The following is a 16,501-nucleotide window of genomic DNA, read 5'->3' as shown; positions in this document are numbered from 1 at the left end:
TGTAAACAACCTGTCTTAAAAAAATTAAACAAGTCAAAAATAATGTAAACCCACTAGCAAACCACGTCATACCCACGCAACACCCCAAACACACACCCCATACACGGTTAAAAACCGTGTTCAAACATCCTCTTTAACCCCGACCATTCCTACACCACTAGACCACCACTCACACCACTCAAGCATGTTACCAACAGCCCGCAACACTATCACCCCCGACGACGTCCAACCACCATCTCAACCGTCCCCTACAGCTTTCAAATTCACGCCCTAGCCAAGACAACCACAAACATACAAATTACCGAAAACCCGACATCAACCACCACCGCCTATAAAGCACCTCGCCAACACCACCACAGCCACAACTACCACCTCTGGCCACCACCGTTGACACCTCTGTCCCACGTTGACTCCAGGGCTGGTCCCTCTTCCCCGGTACAGTCAGTAATGCGGCCACGAAATTCGTCTTAACGTAGCCACCATGCACGAACCCGTCCCCATGTTCTTCCCCTGTTTTCGCCACCGACGACACCAACCACCACCAGCCACCCTACCGACACTCCCACCGTGGTCGAACCAACCCCCTGAAACCAACCCACCACAACCCAGGTCAACACAAGACCGTTTAAGGGTTCGAATAAACCCATACAGACTCACCACTAATCCCGCAACAACCACGGCTAACACCCAATTCACCACCCCCTGGTTTCACGACGGTGGTCAACGATTGGTCAGACGAGATTATGGTGGTCCCTAGTCCAGCTATGGTCAAGGCCGGGTCTTGCGGTGGTCAATAAGGTAACCTATGGTGGTTAATTACTCGGCTAACTTCAAGTGCTAATAACACGATTAAATTAGTCAATTAAGATGAGACGGTTTTACCTTTTTGTTGCTGATTGCCTCCTCCGTCTACAAAATCTCCTTCTTCTATTTAATGGATTACTTTTCAGAATTACTTCGTATTTATAGTGTATGTTTAGGGTGAATGAGATACCAATTAGAAAACTATAACTATTATCTTATTATTATACAATTATTATTACCATTATAAATTATATTATTATTATTATTATTATTATTATTATTATTATTATTATTATTATTATTATTATTATTATTATTATTATTATTATTATTTATATTAGTCTTACCATAAGAATAGGATTACCATATATCTTTTTACTAATTTAATTATAGCACCAATATTGTTTAGGATTATTAATATTGTAATTATTGTTACCTTTACTCATTATTTTATTATTAAATCCCGCTTCAAATTCCGATTACTTAATTATTATCGTCTTACTTGTAATTATTATTATAAATGTTATTAATTAATTATTTCAAATTATATAAATTATTCTCATAATCATTATTAAATTACGGGGTATTACAAACCTTTTGTTAAGAATAAATACAACATCCGAATGTTGTTTCTTAACATTGATCATGTCAGTTTTAGATTCCTTCAATTTCTTTGTGAGAGATTCTATTTCTTTCTTTTGATCTAAAATCACTGCTTCATTAGATGTGGCTTTAGACTCTAAGAGTTCTTTGGCTTTTCTAAGTTCTAAAGTTATAGCTTCACTAGCTATAACTTTGGCTTAAAGGTGCTTAATATTAAGCTTTAGGTATGAGGTTATAGCTTCATTAGCTATAACTTTAGACTCTAGTTCCTTCTTCTCAACATTAGCTATAACTTTGGCTTGAAGGTGCTTAATACCTGCATGTATTATTGCACGCTTTGGGTTCGGTTGGTTAATCAATACATTCATATTTTTTCTAAAAAAGATAAAAAGAAAACAAATGAGTTACTTTTAAAGCATAAATGAAGAGTCTATGAATAGCCGAAATACTCGGGGGGGGATTGAGGATTTAAAAAATTAGCCAACTTTTTCGATTGTAAGTAATTAATTATTTAAAGTTTATTGATTAAACTTTAACTAATTAACAAATTAAAACAAAGTGTAAATAAAAACGAAATAAACGAAAGAGAAGAGAGACACACATGATTTTTGAAGTGGTTCAGTTTCACAAATCGAAACCTACGTCCACTATTCTCGATTAATAAATTTAGTACCTTTCTACGGATTACAAATTTACTAACCCAAATCGTACAACTAACCCTAGTTGTAACTCAAATGAGTATCGTTAAATACTCGAGTGACTAACTTACGCTAATAAGAAAGCACTAATGATTCTACTAAAAGTTCACGTTAATGAACGAGTAAGAAACCAATTAAGCACTATTATCTTATAACGATAACGAAAGAACGAATGCACAAGTTTATAAATCGCACAACCTTTTTCGAAAATAACAAAACAATTTTCTTGCTCTTAAAACACGGTTTTTGCTTTTTGAAAATAAATCAAAGTTATGCTCAAGGTCTTACTTTCAAATGTAGCAAAGTTTAGAGTATTTGTACTAAAAGAGGAAGTAAGGCTCACGGTTTCATGAAACCCTAGATGGCCGAAATATAAGATATGTAAACAAATCATATCTTATTATTTCTATCCTTAAAATCTTAGGAAATAATAGAGAATAGCTAAAAGATAAATTTATTAATTATTCTCCCATTATCTTGTCCTTAAATCTTAAGATATGAAAATAATTTTCCATAATAAAATATCTTATCATATATAATCATATCATGCTAAATATAAAAGATATAAGTTGTTAATAGATTATCTTATCATATATTCACCTAATATTCTTTCCTTAATACCTTATATATGCTGAATGAAAATAAGGAAAAATCATAACAACTTTCCTTATTTTATTTAAGCAATCTCTTAGAAAATATATAGGATAATTATAAGATAATCCAATCAAATATATACTTAATTTTCCTTAAATCCTTAGATATGATAAGACTTTTATCAATAAAATATCTTGTCATATATAGTAACCATATTATGCTAATTATATAAGATATATAAGATAATTTATAGAATAAAATCTTAACAATATTCATCTTATATTAGTATGCTTTACACGAGAACCACACGGCTCATAAGCCTTGTTTTCATGAAAACCCTAGCTTGACATTAGGTTAGATTTAGGGTTTTAGAGTGTGTAGTATTAGAAGCCTTGATTAGTAATATGACTCAACTCATAAGTTGATTCAAATAATTATTGATTATAAGCTTATAATAAAACTACACTCAATATGAATATAAGCTTCCTTGTAAAATAAATACTTCTACTAAAAACATTTAAAAGAATAAAAATAGTATTCTAAAAACAATTTAAAAATTATTTTTGTCGTGTATTATATAAACTTCACATCTCAATGTTATAGTAGAAGAGCTATAACATTGAGCTCTTATATAAGCAATATTATAACTGTGGGGCTATAACTTTACTAATCTAAGAAGTGCATTCTTACGTTACCATTACGACATAATCACCTACATTATTCTAATCTTTTTAGGAGATCTTCGAATGTAGGCTTCTTCGTTATTCAAGCTTGATCAATCTTTAAATGAGCTTCATCGTCTCATGAATGCTTGAATAAATCTTCAATATCTTGTAATATCTTGATCCTTTAATGAGGGCTTGATCATAATATATTCTTGTATACTTTCATCACAATTCTCTAATGCTTGCGATTAAAAAGTCTAATCTAAAAGGACTAAATAAACAATTAAGCGCAACGAGTATATAGAATATAAAGCACTCTTGACATCATCAAAACACAAACATATATAGCTAAACAACTCAGGATCGACAAGCTTATTATTCATATGGACAATGAGTCATGTATTCAGCTCGTTAAAGATGAACAATTGGCCAGTAATAGCCTCAACGCGGTAGTTAAAAGGTGCAAAGATCTCATTCATGAAATGCGTAACTTGATCAAGCTGGCACACTTATCGAAAAGCTGATTGACTTGCCAATCGCGGAGTTAACTCAGGCATAGATCCTACGTGGCTAGACTACCCTTCTATAGAATTACATTCTATCTTACGTGAGAACATCCTTAGAGTGACTATTTCCCGTGTAATAGCTAACTCGTATCTTGGGTTTTGCCTTAATATGTATAAAAAAAAAAAGAGAAAATCCCTAATATAATCTATAAAATACTATTAAAAGCCTAGGCTAAAATGACCCATAAACTCCATGTAGGCAAATCCACATAGGATTTAAAAATGCCACGCAGGATTTAGAAATGCCACTTTTTTTTACGGACTGCCACGTTTGAAATTTTATCTACAAATCAGTTGAGCGCCTCAATCAGCTAGAGTAAAGAAGAAATTAAATGGGCAACTCATCATCTCCCTCGCCTGTTTGAATTCCTTCTTAAATTCAATATAACAAACATCTTTCTACATAATCTTAAACAGGTAGTTTAATATTGATTGTTGTTCCTAGACTGTCAATGATTCAACTTAGGAATTTCCAAGTTTCTCTCCATCATAAAAATGGTCACCTGTTATTTAGTTTGATATCCCTATTATGTTTGATGATTACATATGCATGTATTTGCTTATTGTATTTGCTTTTTTAGGTTTCATTCACCTAAGATTTTTATTTTTTTTGTGAAGGTAACTAAAAGCATCTCTGAAAAAATTATAAGGTTCAACAAGTGTGATACTCTTCATGTTCCAATGAAAATAAGATACGCCTTCTTTTGTTTGCTATAGTCAATCCTCAAGTTCAGATTATGCATGCCATTGTTCCACTTATTCCATTAACCATTTCCATTTAAAGGTCACGGTAATAGTCATCACTCCTCAATTTTCGGAATTCACTCCTCAATTTTCGGAATTCCTTTCTGTGGTTCCGTGAAAAGCTTTTGGTAAGTTTTCTTTCAATTTTTATATTCAATTGTACTATGTACTGTACATTGTATTTATTGTATTCAAGATGAGATTCACAAAATTACTCCATACAATTTTTGTACATTATATTGAAGGTAACACGGTTGAATTTAATTATTGGTTCTAATAATGATGCGGATTACTAAATGTGTAGTATACATTGTTGAATTTATCTTCTTACAATAATCTTTGTCTAAGTAGTATGGACCGTTTCTGAGTTGCAGCATCAAAGGCTTAAAACAGTTTGTCTTCCATATAATAATAATTATTGTTTATGTTGATTTGCATTGACTAAAGAGATTGATCCACTATTCTATTTGATTTTTTCTTTAACCTTTCAATTTGTTACATAAAATTTAAAATACTATAATACATAATAGTCTTGACCATTTTTATTTATTTCAAAAGTGAATAATTATCTTGAAAATGGATTAACAAGAATGGTGAAAACGAACAATGCAAAAGAGGGAGTAAAAGTTATCAAACCCTTATGTCTTGTGACTTGTATTTTTTCAGATGGGTGCAAGTATTTTTTTTAGATGGGAGTAAAAGTTATCAAGACGGAGTGTTGTTTCTTCAAAAATATTGTCAATGCCCTCAATGCTATCATCCACAACTCTTCAAATTTTTGGTGGATATATGTACTAACTTATTTATGAGACTTGACAATGGGTAAAGACTTTTTTTGTTATTGTCCATTCTTTGAATCATCCCGAACGCGGGTTGATAGTTATCCAAAAGTGATTGTTGCATTGTATCTTTGAACTTTGTGTATCCGTCTTAAGAAAATAATTGTAATCTCCGAGTCAGGTGTATTGGTCATTCAAAATTTGTAGTGTTAAATCTCATTTCAAATTCACACAGTTTAGTACTACAAGATATGAGTCTTCCAACACTTTAATACTATACAAGATATGAGTTTGGAATAAATGAAACTCATACTTACCTTAAATATTTTAGGTATGAGGTATAATTGTATACTCCTTCCATTTAACTCCACAAGGCCATTATCTCTTTTGCACACTATTCACAAGCGGACATTCAACTTCAATTTTCTCTCGATACATAAGTGAAAATATATTCATGTGAGATCTTATTTGATTTGTCTTTAAGAGTACATTAAAAATATTTAACTTTTATAATTTTTGCAAATACGTAACTAAAGATATTTGCCGAGTAAAAGCCGCGTTGACAAATGTGATAAAGCATAATGGCCTTGTGAAGTTGAATAGAGGGAGTATAAGTTTAAGGTACAATCTCATGCCAATTGACAATACGGAGTAATTTTTATAGCCATATCCTAAATGGATCTTGATGTCCATTAGGAGAGATGCCATACCAAGTACCTCAGTATTTGATACTCTCTCCGTTCCGGTCAATCGTTTACACTTGCTGTATGTATTTCTCCCTCACAAAATAAAACAACGTTAATATGTGTTGGTTATAGTGAACATCCCTATACATTAAGCATATGGGTTTCTACAGAACTTCGTAGAATTTTGGTTGAATGTTTGTTTAACTAAAATCAAGATATATGGAAATATTACTCCATCTATCCTGATTATTTGTTTACCTTTGCATTTGGCACAAAGACTAAGGAATGAAACAACCATTCATAGCTAATGTTATTGGATGACAAGTGGGCTAAGATGAGTGTGGATTATTAAATTATCACTAAAAACATTCTCAAATTAGTAAGGTAAACAAATGACCGACATCCAAAAATAGAATAGGTAAACAAATGACTGTGACGGGAGAGTAAGAGTATAAGACCGAAAAAGGAGAAGACATAATCCCATAAAGTTATCTTTCCAATCAAGTTCGAGTCTAATGACATGCTTAAAAAAATATTTTCAAAGTAATTCATATGAAGTAGCTATTTCTTAAACATTTTCAAATATTCCCTATTTTTTAAGTCGATCAAAGCAATAAACAAAACCATGTCAAAGCAATCAAGAAAACCCATCAAAACTCAAGCTGCTATCAATCAATAGAGTAATTAATTTAGCACTTAAATGTTTGTCGGATTAACAAAACCATCCATTTCGAAATCATATTCTATAAGTCGATCAAAGCAATAATAGTTAAATAATAAAAAAAGGGTGGTGCTCATTCATGGACGGGTTTTACTCTTTCATGGACGTAAATGACCACTATACCCTTTTATTTATTTTCCATTTTCTCTTCATTCCAATTCAATTGTTCATAAAAAACGAGAATTTATTTACCGCGTGCGGATCGAAATCACAAACATATTCATCATCAGAAAACTGCTCAACAGGAAACCCAAAAAAATGGCGATTTTGTAAGAAAAAATGGCAACAATTCGGCAAAATTCTCAAACTTGAAGTATAACAAGGTTGCTTAATTATTAGAACCTAGAAATTGAAAAGGGCAGAACCAAAAATTCACAAGTTTTGGAAGAGTGAATTGATTTTCAACATTGTCAGAACAATTGCTTCATGCCTCCATTACTCCATATGTCAGAGGCTTAGCGTTCTCTCCTCTGCGTTTTGGAATACGAGGTTTCAACATTGAGTTTTGGACCATAAATTTTCAATTGATAATTATTTCTATAACCCCTAATTTCATTAGTCTAAATAGTATAATCCACACTAAAATCGTTAATAAAGTAAAGACAAATTATAACTTAATCGATATGAGAATTAGTGTTCATAGTTAATTAATTTGACGGATTTGATTAATCTAGGAAGAGAATTAGGGGGCGTTTGGTTAGAGAAAGGGAAAGGGAAAGGAAATTAGAAAGGGTAAGAGGGGGAAAGGTAAAGGATTACCTAAAACTTAACTAGTTGTTTGATTACATCAACAAAATGAAGTGTGGTGGATTATGGTTTGTTTTGGTGTGCGGGTGGTGGTTTAGGTGGGGTGGTTGTGGTGGTGGTGATGGTGGTGGCAGCGGTGGCGTTGTGGTGGTGGTGGCAGTAGGTTGGCTGTGGTGGTGGTGATGGTGATGGTGATGGTGGTGGTGGTGTCATGGGGGTTGTGGCGGTGGTGTTGTGATGTTGGTTTATGTGGGGTGGCTCTGGTGGTGGTTTTGGTGGTGGTGGTGGTGGTGATGGCGTCTTGATGGTGACTGGTTTGGTGGTAGGTAAATAAGGTGGTTGAAGGGTAACAAGGGTAATGAAATCTCATACCTTGGGGGGGTGGGGGTAAGGAATTAGATGGATTGAGGGGTAAGGAAGGGAGTTTCATTCTCTTTGTTTGTGTCAAACAAACACCAACAAAGGAAATCAATAACTTTGTTTCCCTTTTCCTTTCTTATAGACCTCCAACCAAACGCCCCCTTAGAGTGTTTGTTTTTTTGGTTTTTTAGGGGAAGGGTAAGGTATGGAAAACAAATGACAAAAAGTCCGTAAAAGAGTAAAGTGCGTCCATGAATGAGCAACTACGTAAAAAAAAGCAATTGAAAGAAATTCATTGCAACTGAAACGAGAAAATTGAGTCATCGCACAAATTAAATACATAAAACTATAAAGTTATTAACGTTCCCGTGATTTTCACGGGTTCCAAAACTAGTTGATGTAACTAAAAAGGACAAAATTCATCAATTATAAAATGGAAAGAGACAAATGAGAGGCAATAATCCAAACAAAATGGAACCTTGGAGGAAGTGCAAGAATGACGATCACTTTCACAATTGAGCATGTTTCATTCCTCCTTTTCCACCACTCTTATTATATGTAATGTTCAAAGATTACATATTTACAACTCCTCTTTTTCTTGGCTGCTAATCATTTTCCAATTATACCTTCTCTTCCGTCTCTCTCCCAACCTTTCGTGAGTTCCTTTTTCCTTATCCTCCCTACCTCTATTTGACCCATTTTTCATCTTTTTTTTTTTGGGGTTTCTTCTTTGCTTGATTAATGATGTTGTTTGTTTTCTCTGTTGAATTCTGATTCGTTTTTGATTCATTTGTTGTCATAGTTTTATTTATTGTTTGGAGTTGCAACAGTTGACCCCTTTCGTCTTACTGTCGGACAACCCTTTTTAATACAGTAGTTTATATATAATCAAGACTGCTTACATTTGACCCCTATCGTCCTAGTGTCCTACAATCCTTTTAATAGTTTGTATAATCAAGACTGCGTACATTTGACCCGTATCGTCCTACTGTCGTACAACCCTTTTAATAGTTTATATAATCAAGGCTGCGTACATTTGACCCCTATTGTCCCACTGTCGTAGTTTTCCTTGGACGCATTGGCCTATGTTGATGATGTCTGTATACTGAATATTTTGATTCAAGTAGGAGTAATGACCAGTTTAAGAGTTTGTGAAAATAATTAGCTTGATTAAACTCCTATTATATCTTCAAAATTGTTTCCTGTCGAGTTTGACCCTTGGATAGGTACTTTATCGACATCCTGTACCTGAGTCCAGAACTCCAGATAACATAATACAAGACTTAAGGAGCGGTTTCAGTTTGAAGTTCTATTCTCAGTTTAGCCCCTGAAGATAGATTTTAGAAAAGGGATTTTCTTGATAAAAAATTTATGCCGGGAAACTTTTTGTGTAGCGTAACTAGCTCAGTAGCTCCCAAACTAGTTCGAGACTTGATGTTCACAGGACAGTGAGGACAACCATTAGGTTTCCCCTAGAGTTCATCTAAAGGTTTATTATAGTTTTGTTATTGGTTAGGGGTCAGGAGTAATCAATGATCATAGTTTTCAAAGGCGCAAGATGCGCCGAGGCAATAAAGCACACGCACGTGGCAAAACCACGTGCCTCATAGACAAAAGGCGCACTGTTTTTGCAAACAAGTTCGTATTTTTAAGATAAACTTCTGTGCAATGTAATGATATATACCCTTTTTCGATTTTAAAGAGGTTTTGCATGTAATAAAGTAAAAGTTAGGGATAATCATGATTTATGGCTTACACCAGAAAATAGAACAAAAGAACTAACAGAAAAAAAATAAAAATTGAAATTGCATAATAGCGTGCCTTGCTGGCTGTGTCTTTTCTACAAGGCACACCGAGGCATTTTGGCTAATGCCGCATTGATCCCTGGGCTTAAGCGTCTCCAAAGTGCACTTTTACAAACTAAGATAATGATTTCCAAGGTATGAAAGAGATCCTTAAGGGCTTGTTTGGATGGAAGGTTTGGGAGGGAAAGGAAGAGGAGGGGGAGGTAGGGATACAAAATCCGTTGTTTGGATACCATTTGGTGTATGAGGGAAATGGACGGGGGAGGAATTTGGAGGGATCCATTTTCCCTCCTCAAAGGTAAATGAAAATCTCTCCACCATAGGAAACATTTCGACGGAAAATGTATCATTCTCCCTCCCCTTCTCTTCCTTCCCTTTCCTTTCGCCTCATCCCCCTCCCCTCCCTTTCCCTCCTATTTTGCTATCCAAACAAGCCCTAAGTGTCGCACCTTTAGGGTGTGTTTGGATAGAAAAAGTGAAGGGAAAGGGAGGGGAGGCGGAAGGAGGGAAGAGAAAGGGAGGGAAGGGAAGGGGAGAGCAAATGGGGTGTGGGTGTTTGGATACAATTTCCTTCCAAATCTTGCCTATTGAAGAGAGATTTTGATTTGCCTTGGAGGAGGGAAAATGGATCCTTCCAAATCCCTCCCCCTCCATTTCCCTCCACCCTTATTTCCTATCCAAAGAAGGGATTTTAAATCCCCTACTCTCCCTCCCTTTCTTTTCGCTCCAAATCCCTCAATCCAAACACACTCTTAGGTAGCTGAATCATGTTTTCTGATGTAAGCCATATATCATGATTTTGGCCCTTACATGTAAAAAGGAAAATTCATGGAAAATCTGACTTAATAGTGAATGTAACCATCAATTGGGATTGAATTTACCTTTCTATTCTCACAAGTACTATATGCTCTTTTCTGGGTTTAAGATGCATGCAGTTTCATTTTTGCATTTCAAAATGCTTCTCTTTATAAACATTGAAACCACAAGGCTGTATTTATTCCTTTTCCTAAAATATATCATTCTCATTCCGTTTAATCATTGTAGTTTCTGATCGAAAATCTAGCTTGGATGTAGAATACTAGAATGGTCCTGATACTCCTGATTCTTCTTGTATTCATCTAGTATAAGATTATTTCTATAATTAAGCAGAGATAGATTCAGTTTTTGTGATTTGTGTCGTTTTAATTGTGTTTGACACTTTGACTGTCAGTTCTCGGCTTATTTCTTTCCTTTTTTTCACGATTAAAGATTTTGTTTCTCCTCATTCTTATGTTGGATAATGGAATGACCCTGGTGATAACTGATAATCTAATGGGCTTTTGATTGCTGAAAGTCTAGTTACTCATTTTCAACAGATATGGACCATGCAAATGGCCCAAGTCTATATCCATTGTACCGCTGCAAAACTGTCCACCTGGTGAGTGATGTGCTTTCTATTTCAATTCATACATCTGGGTTTATAGATGCCATTATATCACCCTTTTCTGGTTACGAAATGTATTTCTCTTTGTTTGTGACTTTACAATTATTAATTAGGTCAGACATGCACAAGGAGTTCACAATATAGAAGGTGACAAGAATTACAAAGCGTGCATGAAACCTGAATATTTTGATGCCCCACTGACTCGATTAGGTTGGCAGCAGGTAAGGAAACCATCATGTAGGTCTCATTTAGCAATGAATTGTCTGTTAGTAACTGCCAAAATTCCATCTTTGAGAGTTTGTAGTGTTTTCTAAGAGCGTTAGCTTAATTCTTCGGATTTTACTATCTTCACAGGTTGATTGCTTACGTAAACATGTCCATGCTGCTGGCCTGCATAAAAGAATCGAGTTAGTCGTTACATCTCCATTGTCAAGGTATGCTACTTGCTCTCACTCTATAGTGGTTCATTTTTCTTGTTAAAGTATTTATTTAACTATCTTACATGAGTTTATACATGTGCAAGTCTCTTTCGTTTTTCCCCTTCCCTAAAGATGAACACATACAGAGTACAATAAATAGGTCTATATGAGAGGTTGCGACATTCTCATTTTCTCTATCTTTTTATCCAAGCTCAAGTGTTTAAACATTTGAAATTCATTTTTCTTGTACCTTGTATATTACAAGCTGGTACATATTTTTCTCTCTCTGCCTTTCCCTATCCTCCGTTTTTTACTCACTAATCTAACTGCGCTTCTTTTTAATGTGAAGTAGTAGTTAATTGATGCAGCTCTCAACCTAATTTTCATTAGGGGTCATCCGTAAACAACCTCTCTTAGCATATAAATAGCATGTGGTTCACTTGTATGAAAATCTAGTTAATTTTGTATTCAGGACTATGCAGACTGCTGTTGGTGTCTTTGGTGGTGAGGGCTATACTGATAGAGTGGATGTGCTACCTCTAATGGTGGCAAATGCTGGAAACAGTGACCGTGCTGCCATTTCAAGTCTAAATTGCCCACCTATCATGGCTGCTGAGCTCTGCCGTGAGCATTTGGTTTGTTTCGTTTCATTTTTATGCAAATACCTCTATTGATAGCGTTTCAGTAGTAGATTGTTAATAAAATCAAGAATGAAGCCATTGCACTCCCTATATTGCACAGAAGCAGTGACAATTGAACCAAGAGTGTCGTCAAAGTCCTTACAGTTTCTTTCACCCCATTTCAAGATAATTTTTGTGGAGTCTATGACTCTGTGTAGCAAATAGCTTGCCAAAGATGGGTAGGAGAAAGCTTAGTTGATCACACTACATGTGAGCTGTCTATACTAGATGAAGACACGGAGAGTAATCATTGAGAATCTTCATCTATCTTTTAACATTCTGCGGAAAACATAGCGCTATTGATTTCCGTCATGATTTTGCAACTCCAAAGAAATTGACCATACACATGGGAGTTATGTTGTGTTAAACTTACACTTACAAGTTACACCCTTGTGACTTGAATTAATCTCAATACTAATTCGCTCTATGGAAAAGAGAGAATATATGACTTCTCATTTTGTTGCATGTAAATTGGACTCAAACATAATGACAACCTCATTAACCAAGCGCCTCAAGGGCTCCTGCAAATGGCGAGGAAATGGGGTCGGAGCTGCACAGTCTTACCCGTGCATCAACATCACACAAAAGGCTATTTCTGAATGACTCGGAATGAAAATTGGGTCCAGAATTGCATGATTTTAAAATAGAAAGAGGTGTAGCCATTTTAGTGAGTCATTTTGCTTTATTCAGAATTAGTCTAGAACCAAGGATTAGTAATTTTTGTCTCTATGGAACTATTTTGTTTACACTGAATGAATTACTTGTTCTATTATTTATGTGGTTTTGTTTACATTAAGAAGTATGCTGGCTGATGTTCCTTCTTATAATTCTGATATTAGGGAGTTCATCCTTGTGACCAGAGGAGACACATTCATCAATATCAGTGTATGTTCCCTGCAATTGATTTTTCGCAGGTATGCAACTTTTGGATCTAGTATTTTACGTGAAGAGCAGGATAAAATGGATTTTGAAATACTGTTTATGCTTGTAGATTGAAAGTGATGAAGATGTTTTATGGAAGGCTGATGTTCGAGAGACGAAAGCGGAAGTTGCAGAAAGGGGAATGAAGTTTATGAATTGGTTTGTGCATTTTTTTTTTTTTTTTTTTCTTTTTAATCGTAGTCTTTACCATTATTTTACCCCTGGATAAGATAATATTCTTCGTGTGATTTCTATTCATGGATGGTGGGCTAAACTAGGAGATCTGGCTTATGGTGATGAAATAGTAGTAAATCATATGAGGAGCTGCATACATATTTATGGTTACAATTTTGTGCAAAACATTATCCAACTAGTATGTGAGCATTTGACCTTTGTCTTATGGAACATGGATTTCTCATAATGTGTAACTGGCAGGACAGTTGCCTTTAACAAATGTTACATTCTCTTAGTTTCTAAGTAGCTTGGTTAGGATCGGGCTTACAAATTGAGGGGGAGGGGTAGCTAACTACAGTCATGGTTATCGCCTATCAGTCTCGGAAAACTATTTTCCATCAGAATATATGACATACCTTTGATAAAGCCTAAGAGTACCCCTGCTTAACATCTCTGTATGCCATAATTCTATTAGATTATATTAATAGGGCTGCTGGTGTGATTAGTAGTTGTGAATTGTGATGCATATATTTCGGAATGCATACAGCAGTGTTAAAATACGTTTAATTTGGTTCTATGTATTAAGATTGTCAACATGAACTCATAGTCACCACCTACTCACAGTTGTAGAACTTTTGTGCTGCATGTTTGATTTTGCCGCTTATCAACGTTTTGACGCATAGAATCCCTTATCCGATGATGACGAAGATGGCATGGTAAAAAACTTCATAGCTTCATAGAGCTTTACCAATGTACACGCTTAGGATGCGTACAAACAATTTTATTAGATTATAATATATTGTTTAGGCGTGTTGTAAGATTTGTAACCTTCAAATTTGCCATTCGTTACGTGCCTGGTCAATTGATTGTTCTCCGTTCTTGTTGCATCACACAGGCTATGGACAAGGAACGAGAAGGAAATAGCAGTGGTAACTCACAGTGGGTTTTTGTTTCATACTTTGAGTCAATTTGGAAATGACTGTCACCCTCTAATCAAAGATGACATGTGTAAACGGTTAGTAGTAATCTGCGTCTTCTTTTGCCACAATCTCAGAGCTTATAAATGTTTCATCTCTTCACATTTGATACTTAAACATCGATATCTCACCCATCGCTTTTGACATCTGCAGGTTTGGAAATTGTGAGCTTCGTTCGATGGTCATCGTTGATAGGAAGTGAGTTCATTGTCCTTTTAATGCATTATAAAAGAAAATAAAACATTTAGCTTGTCTTGATCTATGTTACTTAAGACTTAATTAAAAGTATCGGACACGGTTGCGTATCTAAGTCTTGGACATGGCTATTCTATAAATAAAAAAACTATGTTCTTGGCTTAAGTGTCCAAGTTGTACTTGTGTCCGTGACAGACACACGTATGCAATGCAAGTCCTGATAGAGTATAGACTTGATTTGTTAATTGTGTCGCGATTTCAGTATGACAGGATCTAATGCATCAATCACTAATTATCCGGGTAAGATACCCTGTGGGCCGGACCTTGCTAGTGATGTTGCTGATGACAAGGGAAGTGAAAATTCTTGAGCGCTTATGATGATAATAGGAAAATTAGATTCATGTTGCATGTAATTAGTCTTATTTTGGTGTAAGAAGTTGTATTTAAGTTGTTTTAGCAGCAAAGTCATTTGATGACGACGATATCTTAGAAACGCAACTTGCTTGCCTGAAACGGTGTGAGCTCGATCACTGTATGTAGTTTGGGCAGATGTGCCATTTTAATGAACAAATTCATCACTGATCTCAATTCAACTCGAATGTAATGGCCAATGTCATTAGCTCTTTCAGTTGGCATGTTCTTGGTTTGAACCCCGGATTCTTCAATTGTCCATTGAAGTGGGAAGCCTCCTCAAAGGTTATCTCAGATGAGTGTGTCAGAAGGAATTGAGTCTGTAAACATCGATTCATAGTCTGCTGCAAAGCAGTTTTTCGGTCCACAGTGCCACTATCAAGGAGGATCTTATTAATGACGTGATATGTCGCTTGTTTGTATTGTATCGATTGTGTGGAACTCTAATTATATCCCATAACTTGGGCTGACAAGACTTTTGTCTGAATAGAGGGGGCGAGATTGGGACACTGATTAAACTTGCACTTGAGCTTTTATAGTATTGCATATTTCAACGACATCAGAGCCTTAATTCCAAAATAATTTGGGTAAGCTAATATGAATAATCCTTTAGAACTGTCCCTGTGCAATCACACACCTCATAATGCGTAAAAAGAAAAAGAATGTCAATGTATAGGAAGTTTTTTAAAACCCAAACGTACAATCACGGTATATTTTTGTATGTTTTCTATGAAGCTTTGAAGAACCCTCCTATTTGAACTTGGAAGTAAATATTTTCATTGAGTTTTGAGTTGAGAAATCAAAATGTATCATTTATTTTCATTGAGTTGAGTTGAGAAATCAAAATGTATTATTTTCGTTGAGTTTTGAGTTGAGTAATCGTATTGTAATTCATCCTATAAGACATCGGAAGGTTCCTCACATCGATAATAAACCTAGCATCTCTAGATTGCTGAAGTGACAATCCTAATATTTGTTGGCCAATCCAAGGCCTCGCCTTGATAACATTGGAATTCTTCTTATTCAAGTAATTCTTATTCTTCGAGTAATTCTCAACAACGGTCTTGAAAATGTCCAAAGCTTACCAAGTTGGGTTCAAGAAATTTACCGCCCTCAATGATTAGATCCAATATGTAGTTTGTCGAGCAAGGGAGAAAATTTGCTTCTTTCAGGCATTTTTGATGATGGATCTCTTCTTGAAAGGCCAAGGAAACAAGTCAGCAACCAAGGCTCTTATTTGAAGAGTTGTGGGGATGGAGAGGCGGACATTTTCGTCCTTGGGATAGTCCTTCGCCTTGAATATTTTCTTCGGGGAACTTCCAGAGTAACTTTGGGTGAGCTGCTCGCTACTTTAGTGATGCTGTCGTTTACAAACCCTTGGGCCAAGTTCGAGTATGTTGTCAAACCCTAGCTGAGTCTGTTGTTAAAGGAAGAAAAAACACAAGTTAAAAACCCAATGCAACAGCATGATCCGTGTCTTGGAAGAATGTGACGATAGTTTCTAAGAAAACTAGTCTTATTTAAGATAT

At 35.2% G+C, this 16,501-nt stretch overlaps 1 protein-coding gene across 2 annotated transcripts; it reads left to right on the top strand.

The window, feature by feature from the left end:
* The first annotated feature begins 8,388 nt into the window (after positions 1-8,388).
* LOC141599643 (phosphoglycerate mutase-like protein 1) lies at positions 8,389-15,184 on the top strand. Of its 2 annotated transcripts, none has more exons than XM_074419720.1 (10): positions 8,389-8,622; positions 11,128-11,189; positions 11,309-11,416; positions 11,550-11,629; positions 12,087-12,249; positions 13,134-13,208; positions 13,286-13,374; positions 14,285-14,404; positions 14,520-14,564; positions 14,824-15,184. In XM_074419720.1, the coding sequence occupies exons 2-10, from the start codon at positions 11,130-11,132 to the stop codon at positions 14,927-14,929; spliced, it is 846 nt and encodes a 281-aa protein (XP_074275821.1). In that variant the 5' UTR covers positions 8,389-8,622; positions 11,128-11,129; the 3' UTR covers positions 14,930-15,184. The 2 variants fall into 2 exon arrangements, with proteins under 2 accessions (XP_074275821.1, XP_074275820.1); XM_074419719.1 differs by having other exon boundaries at positions 8,430-8,622; positions 11,111-11,189.
* Positions 15,185-16,501: the final 1,317 nt, after the last annotated feature.

The sequence above is a fragment of the Silene latifolia genome, chromosome 9 (assembly GCF_048544455.1).
Source record: "Silene latifolia isolate original U9 population chromosome 9, ASM4854445v1, whole genome shotgun sequence".
Taxonomy (NCBI): Eukaryota; Viridiplantae; Streptophyta; class Magnoliopsida; order Caryophyllales; family Caryophyllaceae; genus Silene; species Silene latifolia.
This window is presented reverse-complemented; position numbering and strand designations above follow the sequence as displayed.

Excerpts from the sequence above, each read along its gene's own strand:
- LOC141599643 (XM_074419719.1), top strand. The coding sequence starts at position 8,489 with ATGTTTCATTCCTCCTTTTCCACCACTCTTATTATATGTAATGTTCAA. Across the intron at positions 12,250-13,133 it reads AGCTCTGCCGTGAGCATTTG|GGAGTTCATCCTTGTGACCA; the intron begins GTTTGTTTCGTT and ends TTCTGATATTAG. Across the intron at positions 14,405-14,519 it reads AAAGATGACATGTGTAAACG|GTTTGGAAATTGTGAGCTTC; the intron begins GTTAGTAGTAAT and ends TGACATCTGCAG.